Source organism: Phaseolus vulgaris, chromosome 4 (genome assembly GCF_051622355.1).
Source record: "Phaseolus vulgaris cultivar YP4 chromosome 4, ASM5162235v1, whole genome shotgun sequence".
In the NCBI taxonomy this organism is placed as follows: Eukaryota; Viridiplantae; Streptophyta; class Magnoliopsida; order Fabales; family Fabaceae; genus Phaseolus; species Phaseolus vulgaris.
In genome coordinates, this window is record NC_143501.1 from 6,305,630 (window position 1) to 6,328,677 (window position 23,048).

Here is a 23,048-nt window from a genome sequence, read left to right on the forward strand (position 1 = left end):
ATCTTCTTTTTCTGATTTCTTTGTGGACATGCCTCCTTACCTGGGTGCAAACAACATATGAAAGTATTTGTCTGAACATTTTCAGCGTAATAGGACCCAGAATAAAATTTCAGAAAGTAGGGCGAAATTTCACAAGTTTTGGTAGAGGATAGCCTTGGTTTGCAAAATATTTCTGGAAAATTCTCCCAAAATAGTTTTTTCCAAAAATTCCACGTAAGGATCTCCACTGAATTTAGGAAAAAATGCACAAATTTCAAGTCAAACGGATGAGTATTCACCCACAAAAAAAAATCAAACAGTTTCACACAGAAAGGAACCTTCGTTTCGGCCTTGGCTTTGATGAATAAAAAATATATTGCCAATCTTGAGGGACGAATCTGGGGCTCAAATCTCAACTAAAACTCAATAGACACAGTGACGAACGTCTGCTAAATATTTCACACCAAAATACCCAAGGACTAAGGCGTAATAAGTCCCAGACCGCGAGTGAACAAAACTGGTTTTCCGAAAACAAAACGTCCTGGCTTTTGTTCCCCGTATCTTCTTTTTCTGATTTTTTTATTGCGTGTCTCCTTACCTGGGTGCAAAAAACATATAAAAGTACTTGTGTAAATATTTTCAGCACAATAGGACCCAGAATAAAATTTCAGAAAGTAGGACGAAATTTCACAAGTTTTGGTAGAGGATAGCCTTGGTTTGAACAAAATTTCTTAAAAATTCTCTCGAAATAGTTTTTTCCTACAATTTCACGTAAGAATGTACACTGAATTTGGGACAAGACGCGACAAATTTCAGTTCAAACGGATGAGTATTCACCCACCAAAAAAATCAAACAGTTTCACACTGAAACGAACTTTAATTTCGGCCTTGGCTGTGATGAATAAAAAATTTATTGCCAATCTTGTGGGACGAATCTGGGGCTCAAATCTCATCCAAAACTCAGTAGACACAGTCACGAACGTCTGGTAAAAAATTCAGACCAAAATACGCAAGGAGAAAGGCGTAGTAAGTCCTAGACCGAGAGTGAACAAAACTGGTTTACCGAAAACAAAACGTCCTGGCTTTTCTCCCTCGTATCTTCTTTTTGTGATTTGTTTATGGACGTGCCTCCTTACCTGGGTGCAACCAACATATGAAAGTACTTGTTTGAACTTTTTCAGTGCAATAGGACCCAGAATAAAATTTCAGAAAGTAGGGCGAAATTTCACAAGTTTTGATATAGGATAGCCTTGGTTTGAACAATATTTCTGAAAAATTCTCCCGAAATAGTTTTTTCCTAAAATTCCAAGTAGGAATCTCCACTGAATTTGGGACAAAACACACAGATTTCAGTTCAATCGGATGAGTATTCACCCACCAAAAAAATCAAACAGTTTCACACAGAATGGAACCTTCGTTTCGGCCTTGGCTGTGATAAATAAAAAATTTATTGCCAATCTTGTGGGACGAATCTGGGGCTCAAATCTCAGCCAAAACTCAGTACACACAGTGATGAACGTCTGGTAAATATTTTGGACCAAAATACCCAAGGAGTAAGGCGTAATAAGTCTCAGACCGAGAGTTAACAAAACTGGTTTTTCGAAAACAAAATGTCCTGGCTTTTCTCCCCCGTTTCTTCTGTAAGTAATTTGTTTATTGACATGCCTCCCTACCTGGGTCCAAAAAACATATGAAAGTACTTCTCTGAATTTTTTTTAGCGCAATATGGACCCAGAATAAAATTTCAGAAAGTTGGGCGAAATTTCACAAGTTTATGTAGAGGATAGCCTTGGTTTGCACAAAATTTCTGAAAATTTCTCCCGAAATAGTGTTTTCCTGAAATTCCACGTAACAATCTCCACTGAATTTGGGACAAAGTGCGACAAATTTCAGATCAAACGGATGAGTATTCTCCCACGAAAAATATCAAACAGTTTCACACAAAAACGAACCTTCGTTTCGGACCTGGCTGTGATGAATAAAAAATTTATTATCAATCTTGTGGGACGAATTTGGGGCTCAAATCTCAGCCAAAACTCAATAGACACAGTGACGAAAGTCTGGTAAAAAATTCAGACCAAAATACCCAAGGAGTAAGGCGTAGTAAGTCCCAGACCGAGAGTGAACAAAACTGGTTTTCCGAAAACAAAACGCCTACCTTTTCTCCCCCGTATCTTCTTTTTGTTATTTGTTTATGGACGGGACTCCTTACCTGGGTGCAAACAATATATGAAAGTACTTGTCTGAACTTTTTCAGCGCAATAGGACCCAGAATAAAATTTCAGAAAGTAGAGCGAAATTTCACAAGTTTTATTAGAGGATAGCCTGGGTTTAACAAAATTTCTAAAAAAATTTCCCAAAATAGTTTTTTCCTAAAATTCCACGTAAGAATTTCCAGTGATTTTTTGACAAAACGCGATAAATTTGAGGTCAAACGGATGATTATTCGCCCACAAAAAAAAATCAAACAGTTTCACATTCAAACGAACCTTCGTTTTGGGCTTCGCTGTGATGAAAAAAAAATTTATTGCCAATCTTGTGGGACGAATCTGGGGCTAAAAATTTCATACCAAAATACGCAAGGAGTAAGGCGTAATAAGTCCCTGACCAAGAGGGAACAAAACTGGTTTTTTTAAAACAAAACGTCTTGGCTCTTTTCCCCCGAATCTTCTTTTTGTGATTTTTTTTATGGACGTGCCTCCTTACCTGGGTGCAAACAACATATGAAACTACTTGTTTGAATTTTTTTTATCGCAATAGGAACCAGAATAAAATTTCAGAAAGTAGGGCGAAATTTCACAAGTTTTGGTAGAGGATAGCCTTGGTTTGCAGAAAATTTCTGAAAAATTCTCCTTAAATAGTTTTTCCTAAAATTCCACGTAAGAATCTCCACTGAATTTGGTACAAAACGAAACTAATTTCAGGTCAAACGGATGAGCATTCACCCAAAAAAAAAATCAAACAGTTTCTATGAAAAACGAATCTTCGTTTCGGCCTTGGCTTTGAAGAATTAAAAATTTATTGGAAATGTTGTGGAACGAATCTGTGGCTCAAATCTCAGTCAAAACTCAGTAGACACAGTGACGAATGTCTGGTTAAAATTTTAGAGCAAAATACCCAAGGAGTTAGGTGTAATAAGTCCCAGACCGAGAGTAAACAAACCTGGTTTTCCGAAAACAAAACGTTTTGGCTTTTCGCCCCCGTATCTTCTTTTTTTCATTTGTTTATGGACGTGCCTCCTTACCTGGGTGCAAAAAACATATGAAAGTACTTGTCTGAATTTTTTCAGCACAATACAGACCAAGAATAAAATTTCAGAAAGTAGGGCGAAATTTCACAAGTTTTGGTAGAGGATAGCCTTGGTTTGCACAAAATTTCTGAAAAATTCTCCCGAAATAGTTTTTTCCTAAAATTCCACGTAAGAATCTCCACTGAATTTGGGACAAAACGCGACAAATTTCAGGTCAAAGGATGAGTATTCACCCACCAAAAAAATCAAACACTTTCACACTGAAACGAACCTTCGTTTCGGCCTTGGCTGTGATGAATAAAAAATTTATTGCCAATCTTATGGGACGAATCTGGGGATCAAATATCAGCCAAACTCAGTAGACACAGTGACGAACGTCTTGTAAAAATTTCAGACCAAAATACGCAAGGAGTAAGGCGTATTAAGTCCCAGTCCACAAGTGAACAAAACTGATTTTTGAAAACAAAACGTCCTGACTCTTCTCCCTCGTATCTTCTTTTTGTGATTTTTTTATAGACGTGCCTCCTTACCTGGGTGCAAACAACATATGAAACTACTTGTTTGAATTTTTTTAGCGCAATAGGAACCAGAATAAAATTTCAAAAAGTAGGGCGAAATTTCACAAGTTTTGGTACGGGATAGCCTTGGTTTGCACAAAATTTTTGAAAAATTCTCCCGAAATTGTTTTTTCCTAATATTCCACGTAAGAATCTCCACTAAATTTGGGATTAAATGTGACATATTTTAGGGCAAACGGATGAGTATTCACCCCCAAAAAAAATCAAACAATTTCACAAAAAAACGAATCTTTGTTTCGGCCTTAGCTGTGATGAATTAAAAATTTATTGGAAATCTTGTGGAACGAATCTGGGGCTCAAATCTCAGCCAAAATTCTGTAGACACAGTGACAACGTCTGGTAAATTTTTTTGAGCGAAATACCCAAGGAGTAAGGTGTACTAAGTCCCAGACCGAGAGTGAACAAAACTTGTTTTCCGAAAACAAATTGTCCTGGCTTTTCTCCGTTGTATCTTCCTTTTATGATTTGTTTATGGACGTGCCTCATTACCTGGGTACAAACAACATATGAAAGTACCTGTCTGAATTTTTTCAGCGCAATACGGACCTCGAATAAAATTTCATAAAGTAGGGCGAAATATCACAAGTTTTGGTAGAGGATAGCCTTGTTTTGCACAAAATTTCTGAAAAATTCTCCCAAAATAGTTTTTTCCAAAAATTCCATGTAAGAATCTCCACTGACTTTGGGACAAAACGCGACAAATTTTGGTTCAAACGGATAAGTATTCACCCACCAAAAAAATCAAACAGTTTCACGCACAAACAAACCTTCGTTTCGGCCTTGGCTGTGACGAATAAAAAATTTATTGCCAATTTTTTAGGACGAATCTGGGGCCCATATGTCAGCCAAAACTTAGTAGACACAGTGACGAACGTCTGGTAAAAATTTCAGACCAAAATACCCAAGGGGTAAGGGGTAGTAAGTCCCAGACCAAGAGTGAACAAAACTGGTTTTCCGAAAACAAAACTAGTTCTCCCCGGTGTTTTCTTTTTGTGATTTTTTTATGGACGTGCTTCCTTACCTGGGTGCAAACAACATATGAAAGTACTTGTGTGAAATTTTTCAGCGCAATAGGACCCAGAATTAAATTGCAGAAAGAATGGCGAAATTTCACAAGTTTTGGTAGAGAATAGCCTCAGTTTGCAGAAAATTTCTGAAAAATTCCTCCGAAATAGTTTTTTCCTGAAATTCCACGTAACAATCTCCACTGAATCTGGGACAAAATGCGACAAATTTCAGATCAAACGGATGAGTATTCACCCACGAAAAATATCAAACAGTTTCACACACAAACGAACCTTCGTTTCGGCTCTGGCTGTGATGAATAAAAAATTTATTGCCAATCTCTTGGAAGGAATCTGGGGCTCAAATCTCATCCAAAACTCAATAGACACAGTGACGAATGTCTGGTAAAAAAATTCAGACAAAAATACCTAAGGACTAAGGCGTAGTAAGTCCCAGACCGACAGTGAACAAAACTGGTTTTCCGAAAACAAAACGTCCTGGCTTTTCTCCCCCGTATCTTTTATTTATTTATTTGTTTATGGACGTGCCTCCTTACCTGGGTGCAAACAATATATGAAAGTACTTGTCTGAACTTTTTCAGCGCAATAGGACCTAAAATAAAATTTCAGAAAGTAGGGCGAAATTTCACAACTTTTGTAGAGGATAGCCAGGGTTTGCACAAAATTTCTAAAAATTTTCCCGAAATAGTTTTTTCCTAAAATTCCACGTAAGAATCTCCACTGATTTTTGGACAAAACGCGATAAATTTGAGGTCAAACGGATGAGTATTCGCCCACACAAAAAATCAAACAGTTTCACATTCAAACGAACCTTCGTTTCGGCCTTGGCTGTGATGAATAAAAAATTTATTGCCAATCTTGTGAGACGAATCTGGGGCTCAAATCTCAGCCAAAACTCAGTAAACACAGTGACGAACGTCTGGTAAAAATTTCAGACCAAAATACGCAAGGAGTCAGGCGTAGTAAGTCCCAAACCAAGAGTGAACAAAACGGGTTTTTTGAAAACAGAACATCTTGGCTCTTCTCCCCCGTATCTTCTTTTTGTGATTTTTTTATGGACGTGCCTCCTTACCTGGGTGCAAAATTTTTTTATCGCTATAGGAAGCAGAATAAAATTTCAGAAAGTAGGGCGAAATTTCACAAGTTTTGGTAGAGGATAACCTTGGTTTGCACAAAATTTCTGAAAAATTCTACCGAAATAGTTTTTTCCTAAAATTCCACGTAGGAATCTCCACTGAATTTGGAACAAAAAGCAACAAATTTCAGGTCAAACGGATGAGTATTCACCTACGAAAAATATCAAAAATTTTCACAAAAACACAAACCTTCCTTTCGGCCCTAGTAATGATGAATAAAAAATGTATTGCTAATCTTATGGGACGAATCTGGGGCTCGAATCTCAGTCAAAACTCAGTACACACAGTAACGAACCTCTGGTAAAAGTTTCAGACCAAAATACCCAAGGCGTAATGCGTAGTAAGTCCAAAACCAAGAGTGATCAAAACTGGTTTTCCGAAAACAAAAGGTCCTGGCTTTTCTCCCCCGTATCATTTTTTGTAATTTATTTATGGACGTGCCTCCTTACTTTGGTGCAAACAACATATGAAAGTACTTGTGTGAAATTTTTCAGCACAATATGGACCCATAATAAAATTTCAGAAAGTAGGGCAAAATTTCACAAGTTTTGGTAGAGGATAGCCCTGGTTTGCACAAAATTTATGAAAAACTATCCCGAAATAGTTTCTTTCTGAAATTCCACATAAGAGTCTCCACTGAATTTGGGACAAAAGTCCACAAATTTCAGGTCAAACGGATGAGTATACACCCACGACAAAAATCAAACATTTTCACACAAAAACAAATTATCCATTCGACCCTGGCAGTGATGAATAAAAAATTTATTGGCAATATTGTAGGACGAATCTAGCGCTTAAATATCAGCCAAAACTCAGTAGACACAGTGACGAACGTCTAGTAAAAATTTCAGACCAAAATACCAAATGAGTAAGGCGTAGTAAGTCCAGACCAAGAGTGAACAAAACTTGTTTTCCGAAAACAAAACGTCCTGGCTTTTCTCCCCCGTATCTTGTTTTTGTGATTTGTTTATGGACGTGCCTCCTTACCTAGATGCAAAAAAAAAAAATCAAAGTACTTGTCTGAACTTTTTCAGCGCAATACGGACTTAGAATAAAATTTCAGAAAGAAGGACGAAATTTCACAAGTTTTGGTAGAGGATAGCCTCGGTTTGCACAAAATTTCTGAAAAATTCTCCCGAAATAGTTTTTTCCTGAAATTCCACGTAAGAATCTCCACTGAATTTGGGACAAAACATGACAAATTTCAAGTCAAACAGATGAGTATTCACCCACGAAAAAAATCAAAGATTTTCACACACAAACGAACCTTCCTGTCGGCCCTGGCAGTGATGAATAAAAACTTCATTGCCAATTTTGTGGGACAAATCTGGGGCTCAAATCTCAGCCAAAACTCATTAGACACAGTGACGAACGTTAGGTAAAAATTTCAGACCAAAATACCCAAGGAATAAGGCATAGGAAGTCCCAGACCGAGAGTGAAAAAAACTAGTATTTCGAAGAAAAAAAAACGTCTTCGCTTTTCTCCCCTGTATCTTCTTTTTGTGATTTGTTTATTGACATCCCTCCTTAACTGGGTGCAAAAAATATATGAAAGTACTTGTCTGAATTTTTTTAGCTCAATACGTACCCAGAATAAAAGTTGAGAAAGTAGGGCAAAATTGCAAGAGTTTTGGTAGAGGATAGCCTTGGTTTGCACAAAATTTCTGAAAAAAATCTTACGAAATAGTTTCTTCCTGAAATTCCACGTAAGTATCTCATCTGAATTTGGGACAAAACGCGACAAATTTCAAGTCAAACGGATGAGTATTCACCCACGAAAAAAATCAAACAGTTTCATACACAAACGAACCTTCCTTTCGGCCTTGGCAGTGATGAATGAAAAATTTATTTTCAATCTTGTGGGAAGAATCTGAGACTCAAATCTTAGCCAAAACCCAGTAGACACAGCGATGAACATCTGGTAAAAAGTTCAGACCAAAATAACCATGGAGTAAGGCGTAATAAGTACCAGACCGAGAGTGAACAAAATTGGTTTTCCGAAAACAAAACGTCCTGGCTTTTCTCCCCCGTATCTTCTTTTTCTAATTTGTTTATGGACTTGTCTCCTTACTTGGGTGCAAGCAACATATGAAAGTACTTGTCTGAATATTTCTGCGCAATACGGACCCATAATAAAATTTGAGAAAGTAGGGAAAATTTTCACATGTTTTGGTAGAGGATAGTCTTGGTTTGCACAAAATTTTTGAAAAAACTCTCCCGAAATAGTTTCTTCCTGAAATTCCACGTAAGAATCTCTACTGAATTTAGTACAAAACGCGAAAAATTTCAGGTCAAACAGATGAGTATTCACCCACGAAAAAAAATCAAACAGTTTCATACACAAACGAACCTTCCTTTCGGTCCTGGCAGTGATGAATAAAAAATTTATTGTCAATCTTCTGCGACGAATCTGGAGCTCAAATATCAGCCAAAACTCAGTAGACACAGTGACGAACGTCAGGTAAAAATTTCAGAACAAAATACCCAAGGAATAAGGCATAAGAAATCCCAGACCGAGAGTGAACAAAACTTGTTTTCTGAAAATAAAACGTCCTGGCTTTTCTCCCCCGTATCTTGTTTTTGTGATTTGCTTATGGACGTGCCTCCTTACCTGGATGCAAACAAAATATGAAAGTACTTGTCTGAATTTTTTCAGCGCAATACAGACCAAGAATAAAATTTCATAAAGTAGGGCGACATTTCACAAGTTTTGGTAGAGGATAGCCTTGGTTTGCACAAAATTTCTGAAAAATTCTCCCGAAATAGTTTTTTCCTGAAACTCCACGTAAGAATCTCCACTGAATTAGGCACAAAACTCGACAAATTTCAGGTTAAACGGATGAGTATTCCCCCACGAAAATAATCAAACAGTTTCATACACAAACGAACCTTCCTTTCGGCCCTAGCAGTGATGAATAAAAAATTTATTGCCAATCTTGTGGGACGAATCTGGGGTCAAATATCAACAAAAACTCAGTAGACACAGTGACGAACGTCTGGTAAAAATTTCAAACCAAAATACCCAAGGAGTAAGGCGTAGTAAATCCCAGACCGATAGTGAACAAAATTGTTTTTCCGAAAACAAAACGTTCTGGCTTTTCTCCCCGTATCTTCTTTTTGTGATTTGTTTATTGACTTGCCTCCTTACATGGGTGCAAACAAAATATGAAAGTACTTGTCTAAATTCTTTCTGCACAATACGGACCCAGAATAAAATTTCAAAAAGTAGGGCGAAATTTCATAAGTTTTCGTAGAGGATAATTTTGGTTTGCACAAAATTTCTGAAAAATTCTCTCGAAATAGTTGCTTCCTGAAATTCCATGTAAGAATCTCCACTGAATTTGGGACAAAACGCGACAAATTTCAGGTCAAACAGATGAGTATTCACCCACGAAAAAAATCAAACAGTTTCACACAAAAAGGAACCTTCCTTTCTGCCTTGGCAATGATGGATAAAAAATTTATTGTCAATCTTGTGGGACGAATCTGGGGCCCAAATCTCAGCCAAATCGCAGTAGACACAGTGACAAATGTCTGGTAAAATTTTCAGACCAAAATACACAAGGAGTAACGCGTAGTAAGTCCAAAACCAAGAGTGAACAAAATTAGTTTTCCGAAAATAAAATGTCCTGGCTTTTCTCCTCCGTATCTTCTTTTTGTGATTTGTTTATGGGTGTGCCTCCTTACTTGGGTGCAAACAAAATATGGAAGTACTTTTCTGAATTTTTTCAACGCAATAAGGACCCAGAATAAAATTTCAGAAAGTAGGGCGAAATTTCAAAGTTTTGGTAGAAGATAGAGAGCCTTAGTTTGCACAAAATTTCTGAAAAAATCTCCCGAAATACTTGTCTGAAATTCCATGTAAGAATCTCCACTGAATTTGGGACAAAATACGACAAATTTCAAGTCAAACGGATGAGTATTCTTCCATGAAAAAAATCAAACAGTTTCATACACAAACGAACCTTCCTTTCGGCCCTGACAGTGATGAATGAAAAATTTATTGCCAATACTGTGGGACGAATCTGGGGTCAAATCTCAACCAAAACTCAGTAGACCCAGTGACGAACTTCTGGTAAAAATTTCAGACCAAACTACCCAAGGAGTAAGGCATAGTAAATCCCAGACCGAGAGTGAACAAAACTGGTTTTCCGAAAACAAAACGTTCTGCATTTCTCCCCCGTATCTTCTTTTTGTGATTTGTTTATGAACTTGCCTCCTTACCTAGGTGCAAACAACATATGATAGTACTTGTCTGAATTTTTTCCACGCAATACGGACCAAAAATAAAATTTCAGAAAGTAAGGCGAAATTTCACAAGTTTTGGTAGAGGATAGCCTTGGTTTGCACAAAATTTCTGAAAAATTCTCCCGAAATAGTTTCTTACTGAAATTCCACGTAATAATGTCCACTAACTCTGGGACAAAACGCAACAAATTGCAGATCAAATGGATGAGTATTTACCCACGAAAAAAATCAAACAGTTTCACACACAAACGAACCTTCCTTTCGGTCCTGGAAGTGATGAATGAAAAATTTATTTCCAATCATGCGGGACGAATCTGGGTCTCAAAACTTAGCCAAAACTCAGCAGACATAGTGTAGAACATCTGGGAAAAATTTCAGACCAAAATAACCATGGAGTAAGTCGTAATAAGTCCCAGACCGAGAGTGAACAAAACTGGTTTTCCGAAAACAAAACGTCCTGGCTTTTCTCCCCGTATCTTCTTTTTGTGATATTTTTATGGACGTGCCTCCTTAGCTAGGTGCACACAACATATGAAAGTACTTGTCTGAATATTTTCAGCGCAATACGGACCTGGAATAGAATTTCAGAAAGAAGGGCGAAATAGCACAAGTTTTGGTAGAGGATAGCCTTGGTTTGCACAGAGTTTCTAAAAAATTCTCCCGAAATAGTTTTTTCTTGAAATTCCACGTAAGAATCTCCACTGAATTTGGAACAAAACGCAAAAAATTTCAGGTCAAACGGATGAGTATTCACCTACGAAAAATATCAAACATTTTCACACAAAAAACTAACCTTCCTTTCGGCTCTGACAGTTTTGAATAAAAAATGTATTGTTAATCTTATGTGACAAATCTAGGACTCAAATCTCAGCCAAAACTCAGTACACAAAGTGACGAACCTCTGGTAAAATTTTTAGACCAAAATACCCAAGGCATAACACGTAGTAAGTCCAAGACCGAGAGTGAACAAAACTTGTTTTACGAAAACAAAACGTCCTGGCTTTTCTCCCCCGTATCTTCATTTTGTGATTTGTTTATGGACGTGCCTCCTTACCTAGATGCAAACAAAATATGAGAGTACTTGTCTGAACTTTTTCAGCACAATAGGCCCCGGAATAAAATTTCAGAAAGTAGGGCGAAATTTCACAAGTTTTGGTAGAGGATAGCCTGGGTTTGCACAAAATTTTTAAAAAAAATTCCCGAAATATTTTTTTCCTAAAATTCCACGTAAGAATCTCCACTGATTTTTGGACAACACGCTATAAATTTGAGGTCAAACGGATGAGTATTCGCCCACCAAAAAAATCAAACAGTTTCACACTGAAACGAATCTTCGTTTCGGCCTTGGCTGTGATGAATAAAAAATTTATTGTCAATCTTGTGGGACGAATCTGGGGCTCAAATCTCAGCCAAAACCTAGTAGACACAGTGACGAACGTCTGGTAAAAATTTCATACTAAAATATCCAAGGAGTAAGGCGTAGTAAGTTTCAGACCAAGAGTGAACAAAACTGGTTTTTTGAAAATAAAACGTCCTGGATCTTCTCCCCTGTATCTTCTTTTTGTGATTTGTTTATGGACGTGCCTCCTTCCTCGGGTGCAAACAAAATATGAAAGTACTTGTCTGGATTTTTTCAGTGCAATACGGACCCAGAATAAAATTTCATAAAGTAGGGCGAAATGTCACAAGTTTTGGTAGAGGATAGCCTTGGTTTGCACAAAATTTCTGAAAAAATCTCCCGAAATAGTTTCTTCCTGAAATTCCACGGAAGAATCTCCATTGAATTTAGGACAAAACGCGACAAACTTCTTTTTGTGATTTGTTTATGGACTTGCCTCCTTACCTATGTGCAAACAACATATCAAGTACTTGTCTGGATTTTTTCAGCGCAATACGGACCCAAAATAAATATTCAAAAAGTAGGGCGAAATTTCAAAAGTTTTGGTAGAGGATAACCTCTGGTTGCACAAAACTTCTGAAAAATTCTCCGGAAATATTTGTTTCTTGAAATTCCTCGTAAGACTCTACTCTAAATTTGGGACAAAACGCGACAAATTTCAGGTCAAAGGGATGAGTATTCACCTACGAAAAAAATCAAACAGTTTCACACACAAACGAACCTTCGTTTCAGCCCTAACAATGATGAATAAAAAAATGTATTGTTAATCATGTGGGACGAATCTAGAGCTCAAATCTCAGCCAAAACTTAGTAGATACAGTGACGAGCCTCTGGTAAAAATTTTAGACCAAAATATCCAAGGGGTAAGGCGTAGTAAGTCCCAGAGCGAGAGTGAACAAACCTGGTTTTCTGAAAACAAAAGGTCCTGGCTTTTCTCCCTCATATCTTCTTTTTGTGATTTGTTTATGGACGTGCCTCCTTACCTAGGTGCAAACAACATATGAAAGTACTTGTGTGAATTTTTTCAGCACAATATGGACCCATAATAAAATTTCAGAAAGTAGGACGAAATTTCACAAGTTTTGGTAGTGGATAGCCTTGGTTTGCACAAAATTTATGAAAAATTCTCCCGAAATAGTTTCTTCCTGAAATTCCACGTAAGAGTCTCCACTGAATTTGGGACAAAACTCGACAAATTTCAGGTCAAACGGATGAGTATACACCCACGAAAAAAAATCAAACAGTTTCACACACAAACGAACCTTCCTTTCGGCCCTGGCAGTAATGAATAAAAAAATTATTGCCAATCTTGTGGGACGAATCTGGGGCTCAAATCTCAGCCAAAACTTAGTAGACACAGTGACGAACGTCTGGTAAAAATTTCATACCAAAATACCCAAGGAGTAAGGCTTAGTAAGTCCCAGACCGAGAGTGAACAAAACTAGTTTTCAGAAAACAAAATGTCATGGCTTTTCTCCCCCGTATCTTCTTTTTGTGATTTGTTTATGGACGTGCCTCCTTACCTGGGTGCAAACAACATATGAAAGTACTTGTCTGAATTTTTTCAGCGCAATACGGACCCATAATAAAATTTCAGAAAGTAGGGCGAAATTTCACAAGTTTTGGTAAAGGATACTACGAAAGAATGCTTTAATTACAAGATCTAATAGAAGAACTTATCCAATTAGATGCTTTTGGCCACTTCGTACAACAGGCATGACTCGATTTTGGAGGACACTCCCCAAACATCTATGGAAGAAACACCTTTCTTTTTTACTCAAGGTGCAAACTATATGGTTTTGAACATGATGAAGTACTCTTTTTTCTTACCTCAATTTTTTTTATCTCTAAGGAGGGTAAGGTTTTAATGAGGCTTGTACCGATCAGTCCTCGGGCGTCGTTGACCACTAGTGGTGAAAACGCCACGTAAGCTGGGTCCCACGAGCGGCGTGGGTCAGTGTCTCGCGAGGCGCCTGCGACAAGGTACCGAAGAGTGGTAAGACATCGGTCATTAGGATGTATCGATGTATCACTAGGCAGTGTAGAGAGGTCGGACATTAGTGACTCGGACAGCAAAGCTAGGCCACGAGAGGTGGATCCCAGACCACACACCGGTTATCAGTTAGGGAGAAGCCTAGGTCACGAGAGCCCATGCGTATGGTGTGGATGACGCGTTCAGGCGTTACACAAGTATAGAGCCACTGGAAAAGGTACGACTTGTGAGGGTCACGTTCCAGAGGTGAGCTGCATGCGTGGCTTGTGAACAACTAGGACGCTCCCAAGACGAGTGACCCTAGAGATCAGGTGTGCGAGGAGGCATCCAAGTGGTCATCCCGTCAGAGGTTTGCACTCCAGTTAGGGAACCCCAAGCGCTAGGTTATCCTAAGAGTGGGTAACAGCGACGCTGGGGCCCACCCTCTCAGGAAGCCTATTTTGGGTAATGGAAACAGTGGAAACCCTAGGCTATATAAAGGGAAGTAACAAACTTAGTAAGGTACGCTATTCATTTGCGTCGTTGAACACACACAGTTACACAGAGCTTAACGTTTAATAGTTTTGGTGTTTCCTAGCCCTAAGATTGACTTGAGCGTCGGAATGCAAACAGCCTTTAGGGTGCCCTTTGTCTTTGTGTTTTTAGGCATTCAAATGAGAAGGAAAACACGAGTAAGCGTAGGGATTATGGGCGTGAGATTGACGTAGACGCACGAAAATATCGGTAGGAACATTTGGCACCCACCATAGGCCTCGATCTAAAACACTGTCCCACCAGCAAGAACTAGAGAGATCCAAAAGATGAGAAATACGAGGCAAGGACCTATTGCACCAAACGGGGGGAAAGCCTCACCCTGCAACATGTTATGAAAACGATGCAGGCCCTTCAAGAAGAAGTGGATGCGTTAAGAGCGAATCAAGAACGCATCCAGGCTTATTTGGCTTCATCGCGGGCGAAAAATGAAGAACTGCGTCGATCGAATGAAGAATTGCGCAGAGATCTGCATAATCAAGCAGGCGAACGTGAGGAGGAAGATCAAGAACCTACGACGTCGCCCAGGGAGTTCCCAATGCCGTTCTCGCAAGAGATCATCGATGTCGTGATACCAGCCACGTTCGTAGGGCCTAGAGTTACCTTCATTGGTATGGAGGACCCAGAGGCCCATCTCACGGCTTTCCATACACAGATGATGCTAGTTGGGGGCTCTGACGCCGTGCGATGTAACTTGTTCGTGAGCACCCTGGTGGGAACAACGATGGATTGGTTCATCAGCCTCCCTAATGGCCACGTGACGTCGTTCCCACAACTCACTAAGTTGTTCAGAGCACAGTACATCACGAACCCCCCCCCCCCCCCCCACCTATCTCTTATGATCTTTTTGACATAAGAAAATATCAGAGAGAGTCCCTGAAGGAGTTCCTTCACCATTTCGGAGCACAGGAGGTGAGGTTGAACACCAAGGACGAAACGATGATGGTGCACGCGTTTAGAAAGGGCATTGTGCCAGGACCTTTCGGTGAATTGCTCATCAGCAACCGCCCCAAGACTTTCACCGAGATAATGCACCGCGCGGTGGCTCATATTGCGGCTGAAGGGAAAGTTAACGAGAAGCACATGTGTGTGGTACCCACGCGCCCCGCGTGCATCAGGTCGACCTCAACCCCTAAGGGTGCATGAGGCGACGATAGAGAAGAAAGTCCTCGTGAAGCAGCAACTCTACCAACTAAGAAAGCCTCAAACCAGGGGGCGCGAGAGAGAGAACGTGTCGTCGAGGCCAACTTTGTGGTAGAATGGAAGGATCTTATCGCTATCCCCAACATAATGGAGAGGCTAAAGATACCCCCCATGACCGACAAGAAGCTCGGGCCCAACAAGAACGCCTGGTGTGAGTTCCACCAAGCGTTCTGCCACCCCATATGCAACTGTCTAGCGCTGGGACACCAGCTAGATGAGTTGGTGAAGAACAGTTTCCTGAGAGATTACTTGTAGGAAAAGTAGGGTGTCGAGGACGTGGCGGTGACAGGGGGTGAGCGGGGGCATGGAATTCCCGTACATGGTGAGATCCACACCATTGCGGGAGGGTTCTCAGGAGGAGGTTGCATCGCTTCCTAGTGAAAGAAGTATGCGCGGGCGATGATGTCAGTAGAAGCACAAAGGGCAAACGATGCCTTTGACGTCGACCTTGTCTTCACCAAAGCAGACCTTCAAGACGTCGTTTCCCATGACAACGACCTGGTGGTGATCTCAGTAGTAAGTGCACCGGGTACGGATAGATCAAGGAAGCTCGACAGACGTGATGTTTTGGACGACTTTTAACAAGATGCAGTTGTCCCCTGACATGTTAAGGCCCTATATTGGCTGCCTGTACGGTTTCGCGGGAGACCAAGTGGAGGTGCGTGGGCACATGGAGCTGAGCACCACCATCACGGATGGTACCGCGTCCCATACGAAGAACATCAGGTATCTTGTCGTCAATGCCCCTATAACATGTTGCTGGGTAGACCTACGCTGAACAGGCTAGGGGCGGTGTAGTCGACGAGGCACATGAAGATGAAGCTACCTGACTTGGCGGGAAAGGTGATTACCATCAAGTTAGACCAGAAGAAGGCCAAGAGGTGTTAAGAGAACAACCTCAAAACAAAGAGAGGTGTATTCAAGGTCACTACACGTGCACCGCACTCAGGAGAGGTCGCTCAGCCTGATATCAATCGCAGGGACCGCTCAGGAAAGGCGACCTGAGCCGATCGGCGATGCAAGGGAAAGAGAGATTGGAGGAAGGGTCTTCAAGCTTGGCAGTGCTCTCGACCAAACAGCGCAGGATCAAATTGCCAAGGTTCGACCTATCCACCGACGAGTGAAAGAACGACACTTTGTTGACTTAGAATAGTTATTCACGACAATAGCTGAGTCCAGATTGAAGCTGAACCCCGAGAAGTGCGTGTTCGGAATAGAAGCTAGGAAGTTTATGGGTTTCTTGCTCACCGAGCGTGGGATAGAAGCAAACCCAGAAAGGTGCGCGGTGACGAGGTGCATGGCTGCCCTGTCCAGATCCGTGTCAACTAGAGGAGATAAGGGCCACCCTTACCGCCAGTGCCTAAGAAGGAACAACCGGTTTGTACGGGCCCAGTGTAAAGAGGCGTTCATCAGGCTGAAGGAGTACCTAGCAAGCCCTTTGATCCTGTGCAAACTGCAGCCAAGCACACCACCTAGCCTCTATTTTATGGAGACCGACCAGGCGATCAGTACAGTCCTTGTTCAGGAACAGGACTAGTTTCAGAAACTCATATGTTTCGCGAGTAAAGTATGGCCAAAACCTGAGGTAAGATACCAGGTATTGGAGAAGGCGACCCTGGCGGTCCCATGTCAGCTGAGGAGCAAGCTCAGAGTGATAGAGGTCCTTGGGGACGGAGCATACAGACTTGAGACGCTGGAAGGAGACGCGATTCCTCGCACATGGAATGCGGTCGACCTCAAGTTTTATTCCAGTTAAACAATAACATTGTACATCGTATTAGGGGACGCTCTTTTTCCCTTATAAGGATTTTTTGACGAGGTCACCCAATAAATTTCGGTCAAATATTTTCTCGAGTTTTGTACAATTCAGTTAAGAACTTGTTTTCCTTGGGTTAGAAGTCTCGAGAGTGGTAAAGGTAGGTTCGTAGAGAACACTTCCCCCCTCGAGTGAGAATGCTAAGGTTGAAAATAGTTCACCAGATAAATCCTCCTCGCACTTGAAAGAAACTGAGGTCAGTTAAGAACTTGTTTTCCTTGGGTTAGAAGTCTCAAGAGTGGTAAAGGTAGGTTCGTAGAGAACACCTCCCCCCTCAAGTGAGAACGCCAAGGTTGAACGAAATAGTTCACTAGATAAATCCTCATCGCCCTTGAGCGAAACTAAGGTTAGTTAAGAACTTGTTTTCCTTGCGTTAGAGGTCTAGAGAGAAGAAATGCAGGTTCGTAGAAAACGCCTTCCCCCTCGAGTGAGAACATCAAGGTTGAACAAAATAGTTCACCAGATAAATTATCTTCGCCTTTGAGCGAGAATGAGGTCAATTGTTAGTTGTCCCTTGGGTTAAAATTCTCGAGAGTGGTAAAGGTAGGTTCGCAGAGAACACCTCCCTCCCTCGAGTGGCTGAACAGCCCAGTTCACAGTTAAGCCCTCCTTTAGCTTAATACAGCAAGGGCGGGGTCAACACAAGTTAACAGTCGAGTAAGATAGAAGAGCGGTTCTCAGTCACACAGAGCCACGTAGGACGCCAATGGCAAGGACTTAATCTCTTCGCTGAACAAGTTACAGCTCGAGACTAGGGGGCTTGTGTACCGACCAGTCCTCGGGCGTCATTGACCACTAGTGGTGAAGGGGCCATGTAAGTTGGGTCCCACGAGCGGCGTGGGTCAGTGTCTCGCGAGGCGCCTGGGCCAAGGTACCGAAGAGTGGTCAGACATCGGTCACCAGGATGTATCGATGTGTCACTAGGCAGTGTAGAGAGGTCGGACATCGTTGACTCGAACAGCAGAGCTGGGTCACGAGAGGTGGATCCCAAACCACACACCGACTATCAGTTAGGGAGAAGCCTAGGTCACGAGAGCCCATGCGTGTGGTGTGGATGACGCGTTCAGACGTAACACAAGTATAGAGCCACTAGAAAAGGTACGACCTATGAGGGTCACGTTCCAGGGGTGAGCTTCATGCGTGGCATGTGAACAGCTAGGGCGCTCCCAGGACGGGTGACCCTAGAGATCAGGTGCGCGAGGAGGCATCCATGTGGTCATCCCGTCAGAGGTTTGCACTCCAGTTAGGGAACCTCACGTACTAGGTTCTCCTAAGAGTGGGTAACAGAGGCGCTGGGGCCCACCCCCTCAGGAAGCCTATTTTGAGCGTCGGAGTGCAAATGGCCTCTAGGGCGCCCTTTGTCTTTGTGTTTTCAGGCATTCAAACAAGAAGGAAAACACGAGTAAGCGGAGGGATTCTGGGCGTGAGATTGACATAGACGCACGAAAACATTCTTGGTCAACCGGTAGGAACAAGGCTTATTCCTTTAAAGTAAAGTTCATTTCCTTTTTACACATAAAAGTTTATAATGATACTGTTATTCGAGTTTAAACGAACATAAAAAAAACTTTATCAAACTTGAACCAAACGGTCAAGTCACAATCCGAATTCAAACGATTATGAGAAATATTCATTACTCAAAATCACAATAAAGGGTTGACCTATGCTAAATCCAAACAGGTCCAAACTAATCTCGTTCATCCTTCAAATTTATCTACCTATACATCTTCTCGAATTCTGAGCTAGGGGGCTTTCTGTACATACCTCCAATTACGACCGTGTACATTCAGACAATAACTGTTTGTTTAATATTATATTTAAGACACATAAATTCGACCATAAACCGGTTATAAGTTATTAGCAGTTATAAATTACTGTTATAAAATCCATTTATATCTCATTATAACTATTCAATGCTTTGTGGAGATGGACCTCCTCCTTTCATTGGAGACGAACTAAAAATTTGTTTTCCTAAGAAACATGCAGTATTCACCGAGTTACTCCAAGTTCATTTTCGGTAGAAACAAATTGTAAATTGAAAAAGAACTATTACTTTATTAAATATATTGATATGATTTATAATTTTTTGGGTATTTGAAATTAAACCAAAAAAAAATCGATTATTGATATGACTTGATCACTAGGTTTTTTTAAATTATTAATGTAATACTTATATGATGCGATTGTTTGAATTATTAGATTGAGTCCCATTATTTGTCACAGGTAAAACATAGTACGGATTTGAATATCTCAGAATAAGATAAATATACTTTAGAATAAAAACACGAAAATCAATCAAATAATAGCAAAAATAATATTCAAAAGAATTAATAAGTATGTTGTTCCATTAAAAATGTATGATTTATTTATTTATATAATATAATATAACTACGAGCTTATAATAGATAATAATAGGATATTAGTGTATAAATAGACTTTGATAAAAAACTGGCTCATGTATTTCGGTGGAGAATAGGAAAATTTAGCAAGAAACCTTGCACGGGTCATCATTGGGAAGAGATAGAAGCCGGTTGATTTATATACTGAGAAACTTTCACATTACAATCACGAAACTAAACACATAAATCTGGAGCATCAAGATTGTATTAGTTCTTGAAATCTAATTGTTTAACAAGCATTTGGTGAGCATAATTGGGTTACTTCAACGTGGCTTTGGGTCGACAATCTCGGAAAACAACTCAAGCATCAACTTATCATTGTCCTTGGAATTATTGTGGTGCTCTTCTGTATCAATCACATCTTCACGAACTCCCTCTTCGCTTTCGTCGGCACTCTCTTGCAGTTTCAATGCAGACTCCAGCATCAAAACGACATCGTTCATGGACGGCCTCTGCATCCCTTCTTGTGACAAACAACTGATTCCAATCTCGCAAAACATGGCGAAACACTGGGGAGCGATCTTCCCCTTTAATATGGGATCCACAATCTCCGCCACTGTCCCGTTTTGGTAGCAATATCTGGCCCAACTAGCTAGTGACACCTGTTCGGTTTCTTCCGTATGGATCAGAGGAGAACGGGCACAGAGTACCTCAAACAACACCACCCCAAAAGAGTACACATCAGACTTCTCCGTCAGCCGCTGCCGAATAAAATACTCCGGATCCAAATACCCAAAGCTGCCTTTCACGGCGGTGCTCACATGGGCCTTCGACATCTCATTTGGCCCTATTTTGGATAGCCCGAAGTCCGAAACTTTCGCCACCCACCTCTCGTCCAGCAAGATGTTCGTCGTTTTCACGTCCCGATGGATGATCATGTGCTTCGCGCCACTGTGAAGATAGCGTAGACCGCGCGCGGCGCCAATGCAAATCTTCAAGCGCTGCCTCCACGAGAGGGAGGGATTGTCGGTGCCGTAGAGATGGTCGCGAAGGTTTCCACGTCCCATATAGTCGTAAACCAGGATCATCTCTTTCTTATCGCAGCAGTAACCGATGAGTGATACCAGATGGCGGTGGCGGAGCTGTGAAAGCATCTGGATCTCGTTCAAGAACTCGCAAGCCCCCTGCTGGGAACCCTGTCTAAGGCGCTTGATTGCGACGGGGATTGAACCGTCTTTGATGAAGCCCTTGTACACGTGGCCAAATCCCCCGTCGCCGACGATGAAGGCGCTGTCGAAGATTTTGGTGGCGGCTTTGATCTCGACGATGGTAAACCGACGGCATTGATCAGATGGCAGAGAAAAATTGTGGTCGTTGGTTGACTTCGTTAAGAACAACAGTGGAGTCCACTTGGAAGTGGTGGAGAACAGGACAAAGAAAACGACAAGCGAGATGAAAACAACACCGGATACTACCCCCGCCGTGATACCAATCATCCGCCTTCTGTTATTAATCGGGTCCGGTCCGGCGTGGCTGTTAGACTGAACCGGGTCTGGGTTGCGTCCGGCTAGGTTGTTTGATTCGGCTTCGCTGATTTTAAAGATCTCGAGACCGTTCAGGAAGGGGTCGCTGTATCTCGTATCCACACCGCTTTCGTAAGGGTGCATTTGAAGCGAGAGATTAAACCTTTTCTGATTACCATTCTTGGGAATCATAACGGCGTAGTTTTTGTGCACAGCTAGGCCTTTTTGTTTCTTACTCCATTTCATTACATCTGCACGTTCTTCAGCCAACTGGCTATTTATGTAAATGAAGAATTGTCTGTCAGCGATGTCATTGATAAGAGGATCAAGCTCGCAAAAGTGGAGCCTGAGAACGTAAGTGAAGCCACAATCAACGGGGAACACCCAAGTGAGGTAGCTGATTTTGTTCAGAGTGCCGTTTGTGCCCTGGCTACGCGCTGTTCTGAACAGTTCCTTCGGTGCCACGTAATCAGGATTCACGGTTATGTTCATCTCCCCATCGATGTCAGCTTGTAGGTCATTATTCTTTGGATTTTGTTTAATAAAATAAGGTAGTTCGTCAGCCCAATCCCTAAACAAACCGGTGTCGTTTTGTGGCGGGATTTCTTGGCCTCCAGAGTTGATTCTATACTCAGTCTGGAGCGCATCGCTGGTTCCAACGCTTAATAGCGTACCATGTCCCACTAGCGTGAATCCTATATCATTTCGTTGAGTATAATATAAATCCGTTGGCATGGAAAGCACCTCAATTCCGTTGATGAAAGCGTAGGAGTTTGGATCGGATGGAGTGAAGGTGACGATAAGCCTCTCACCGTGGTTGACGTTGACCACGTATTCTCGGAAGATAGTCTGAGTGGCTTGAGCGTCGGCGTGAAGAGAGGCGTTGAAAGCGTTGAGGAGAGTGAATTGGTTGGATTGATGGGTGAAAGAAGCTTGGTTGCGGGGAAAGGAAGGGTAGTCGGAAGGGTAGAAGAAGAGGCGAATGAATTTGGGGCCTGGGGAGACGGGGAAGGAGTAGTTGAATTGGGAACGGGACAAGCGTGCACTGGAGTAGGGGATTTGATTGGTGGAAGGAGACTGTGTTGTTGCCTTCTCTGAAACGGAGCCGTCTTTGAAAGATAAGTACTTTGTGTCTTCGTCGCCGATCCACCTTCTTTGACCGTCGAAGGATATCCCGGTGGAGCCGCAACTGATGGTGAAAATATCCTCCGGGGTGTAGGCCTGGAGATGTACGGAGAAGTGTAGAAGGAAGAAGAAGAGTGTCAAGGAGGTGATGAAGGTGATAGCCATTGTTTCTGGTGGGAGGGAACAGAAGTGAATGAAGTCGCGAAAGACTTATCATGAGTGTTAGGTTAGAATTACATGGAAGGCATGGAGAAAAGAACATGCAGCGTTGTTTGTTAGCGAAAGCTCACTGCCTGTCTATTTAGTTGACGGTTTCTTCTTCAGTATAGAACAAAAAAATATACAGATAACATTAATTTTATAAATTTTAATTTTTCATTAAATTTAATTATATTTTACCACTCTTATAAAATTAAAATTTTGAATACTGATAAAATGAATGATATAAGTGGTAAGATGGTAAATTTATAACATTCTTATTCAATTTTGAGCTCCTTATACTTCACACACATGACTATTTTCTTAACCTAAATATTATCCTCCATCGAATTTAAATTAGTGTGAATAAATAATTATCGTTTCTTTCAACGTTTTTTGTTTTTTTTTTCAGGTCAGGTGCTTTTTTTTATATCAAATATTTATTTTTTTATTTATATTTTTCATTTTTTTTGTTAAATTTAATTTGTATCTTCATTTAACTTATATTTTGAATATTCATATAATACTAAATTCAATATTCTCTCTTTTAGATAATCAAGTTTCAAGATAATTATTAATCGTAATTTAAATTTTGAATTTTAACAACCCATGTTATAAAAATATTATGTCTTTAAATTTTATTAGTTAAATTTAATTTTTATCTTCATTTACTTATATTTTTAATATTGATATAATACTTGATTA

The 23,048-nt window shown here is 40.8% G+C and overlaps 1 protein-coding gene across 1 annotated transcript; it reads right to left on the reverse strand.

Moving 5' to 3' along the window:
- Positions 1-19,594: 19,594 nt before the first annotated feature.
- LOC137837000 (receptor-like protein kinase FERONIA) lies at positions 19,595-22,413 on the reverse strand. Its single transcript, XM_068645812.2, has one exon. It carries the CDS (start codon positions 22,308-22,310, stop codon positions 19,821-19,823), a length of 2,490 nt encoding a protein of 829 aa, XP_068501913.1. The 5' UTR covers positions 22,311-22,413; the 3' UTR covers positions 19,595-19,820.
- Between the last annotated feature and the right edge of the window lie 635 nt (positions 22,414-23,048).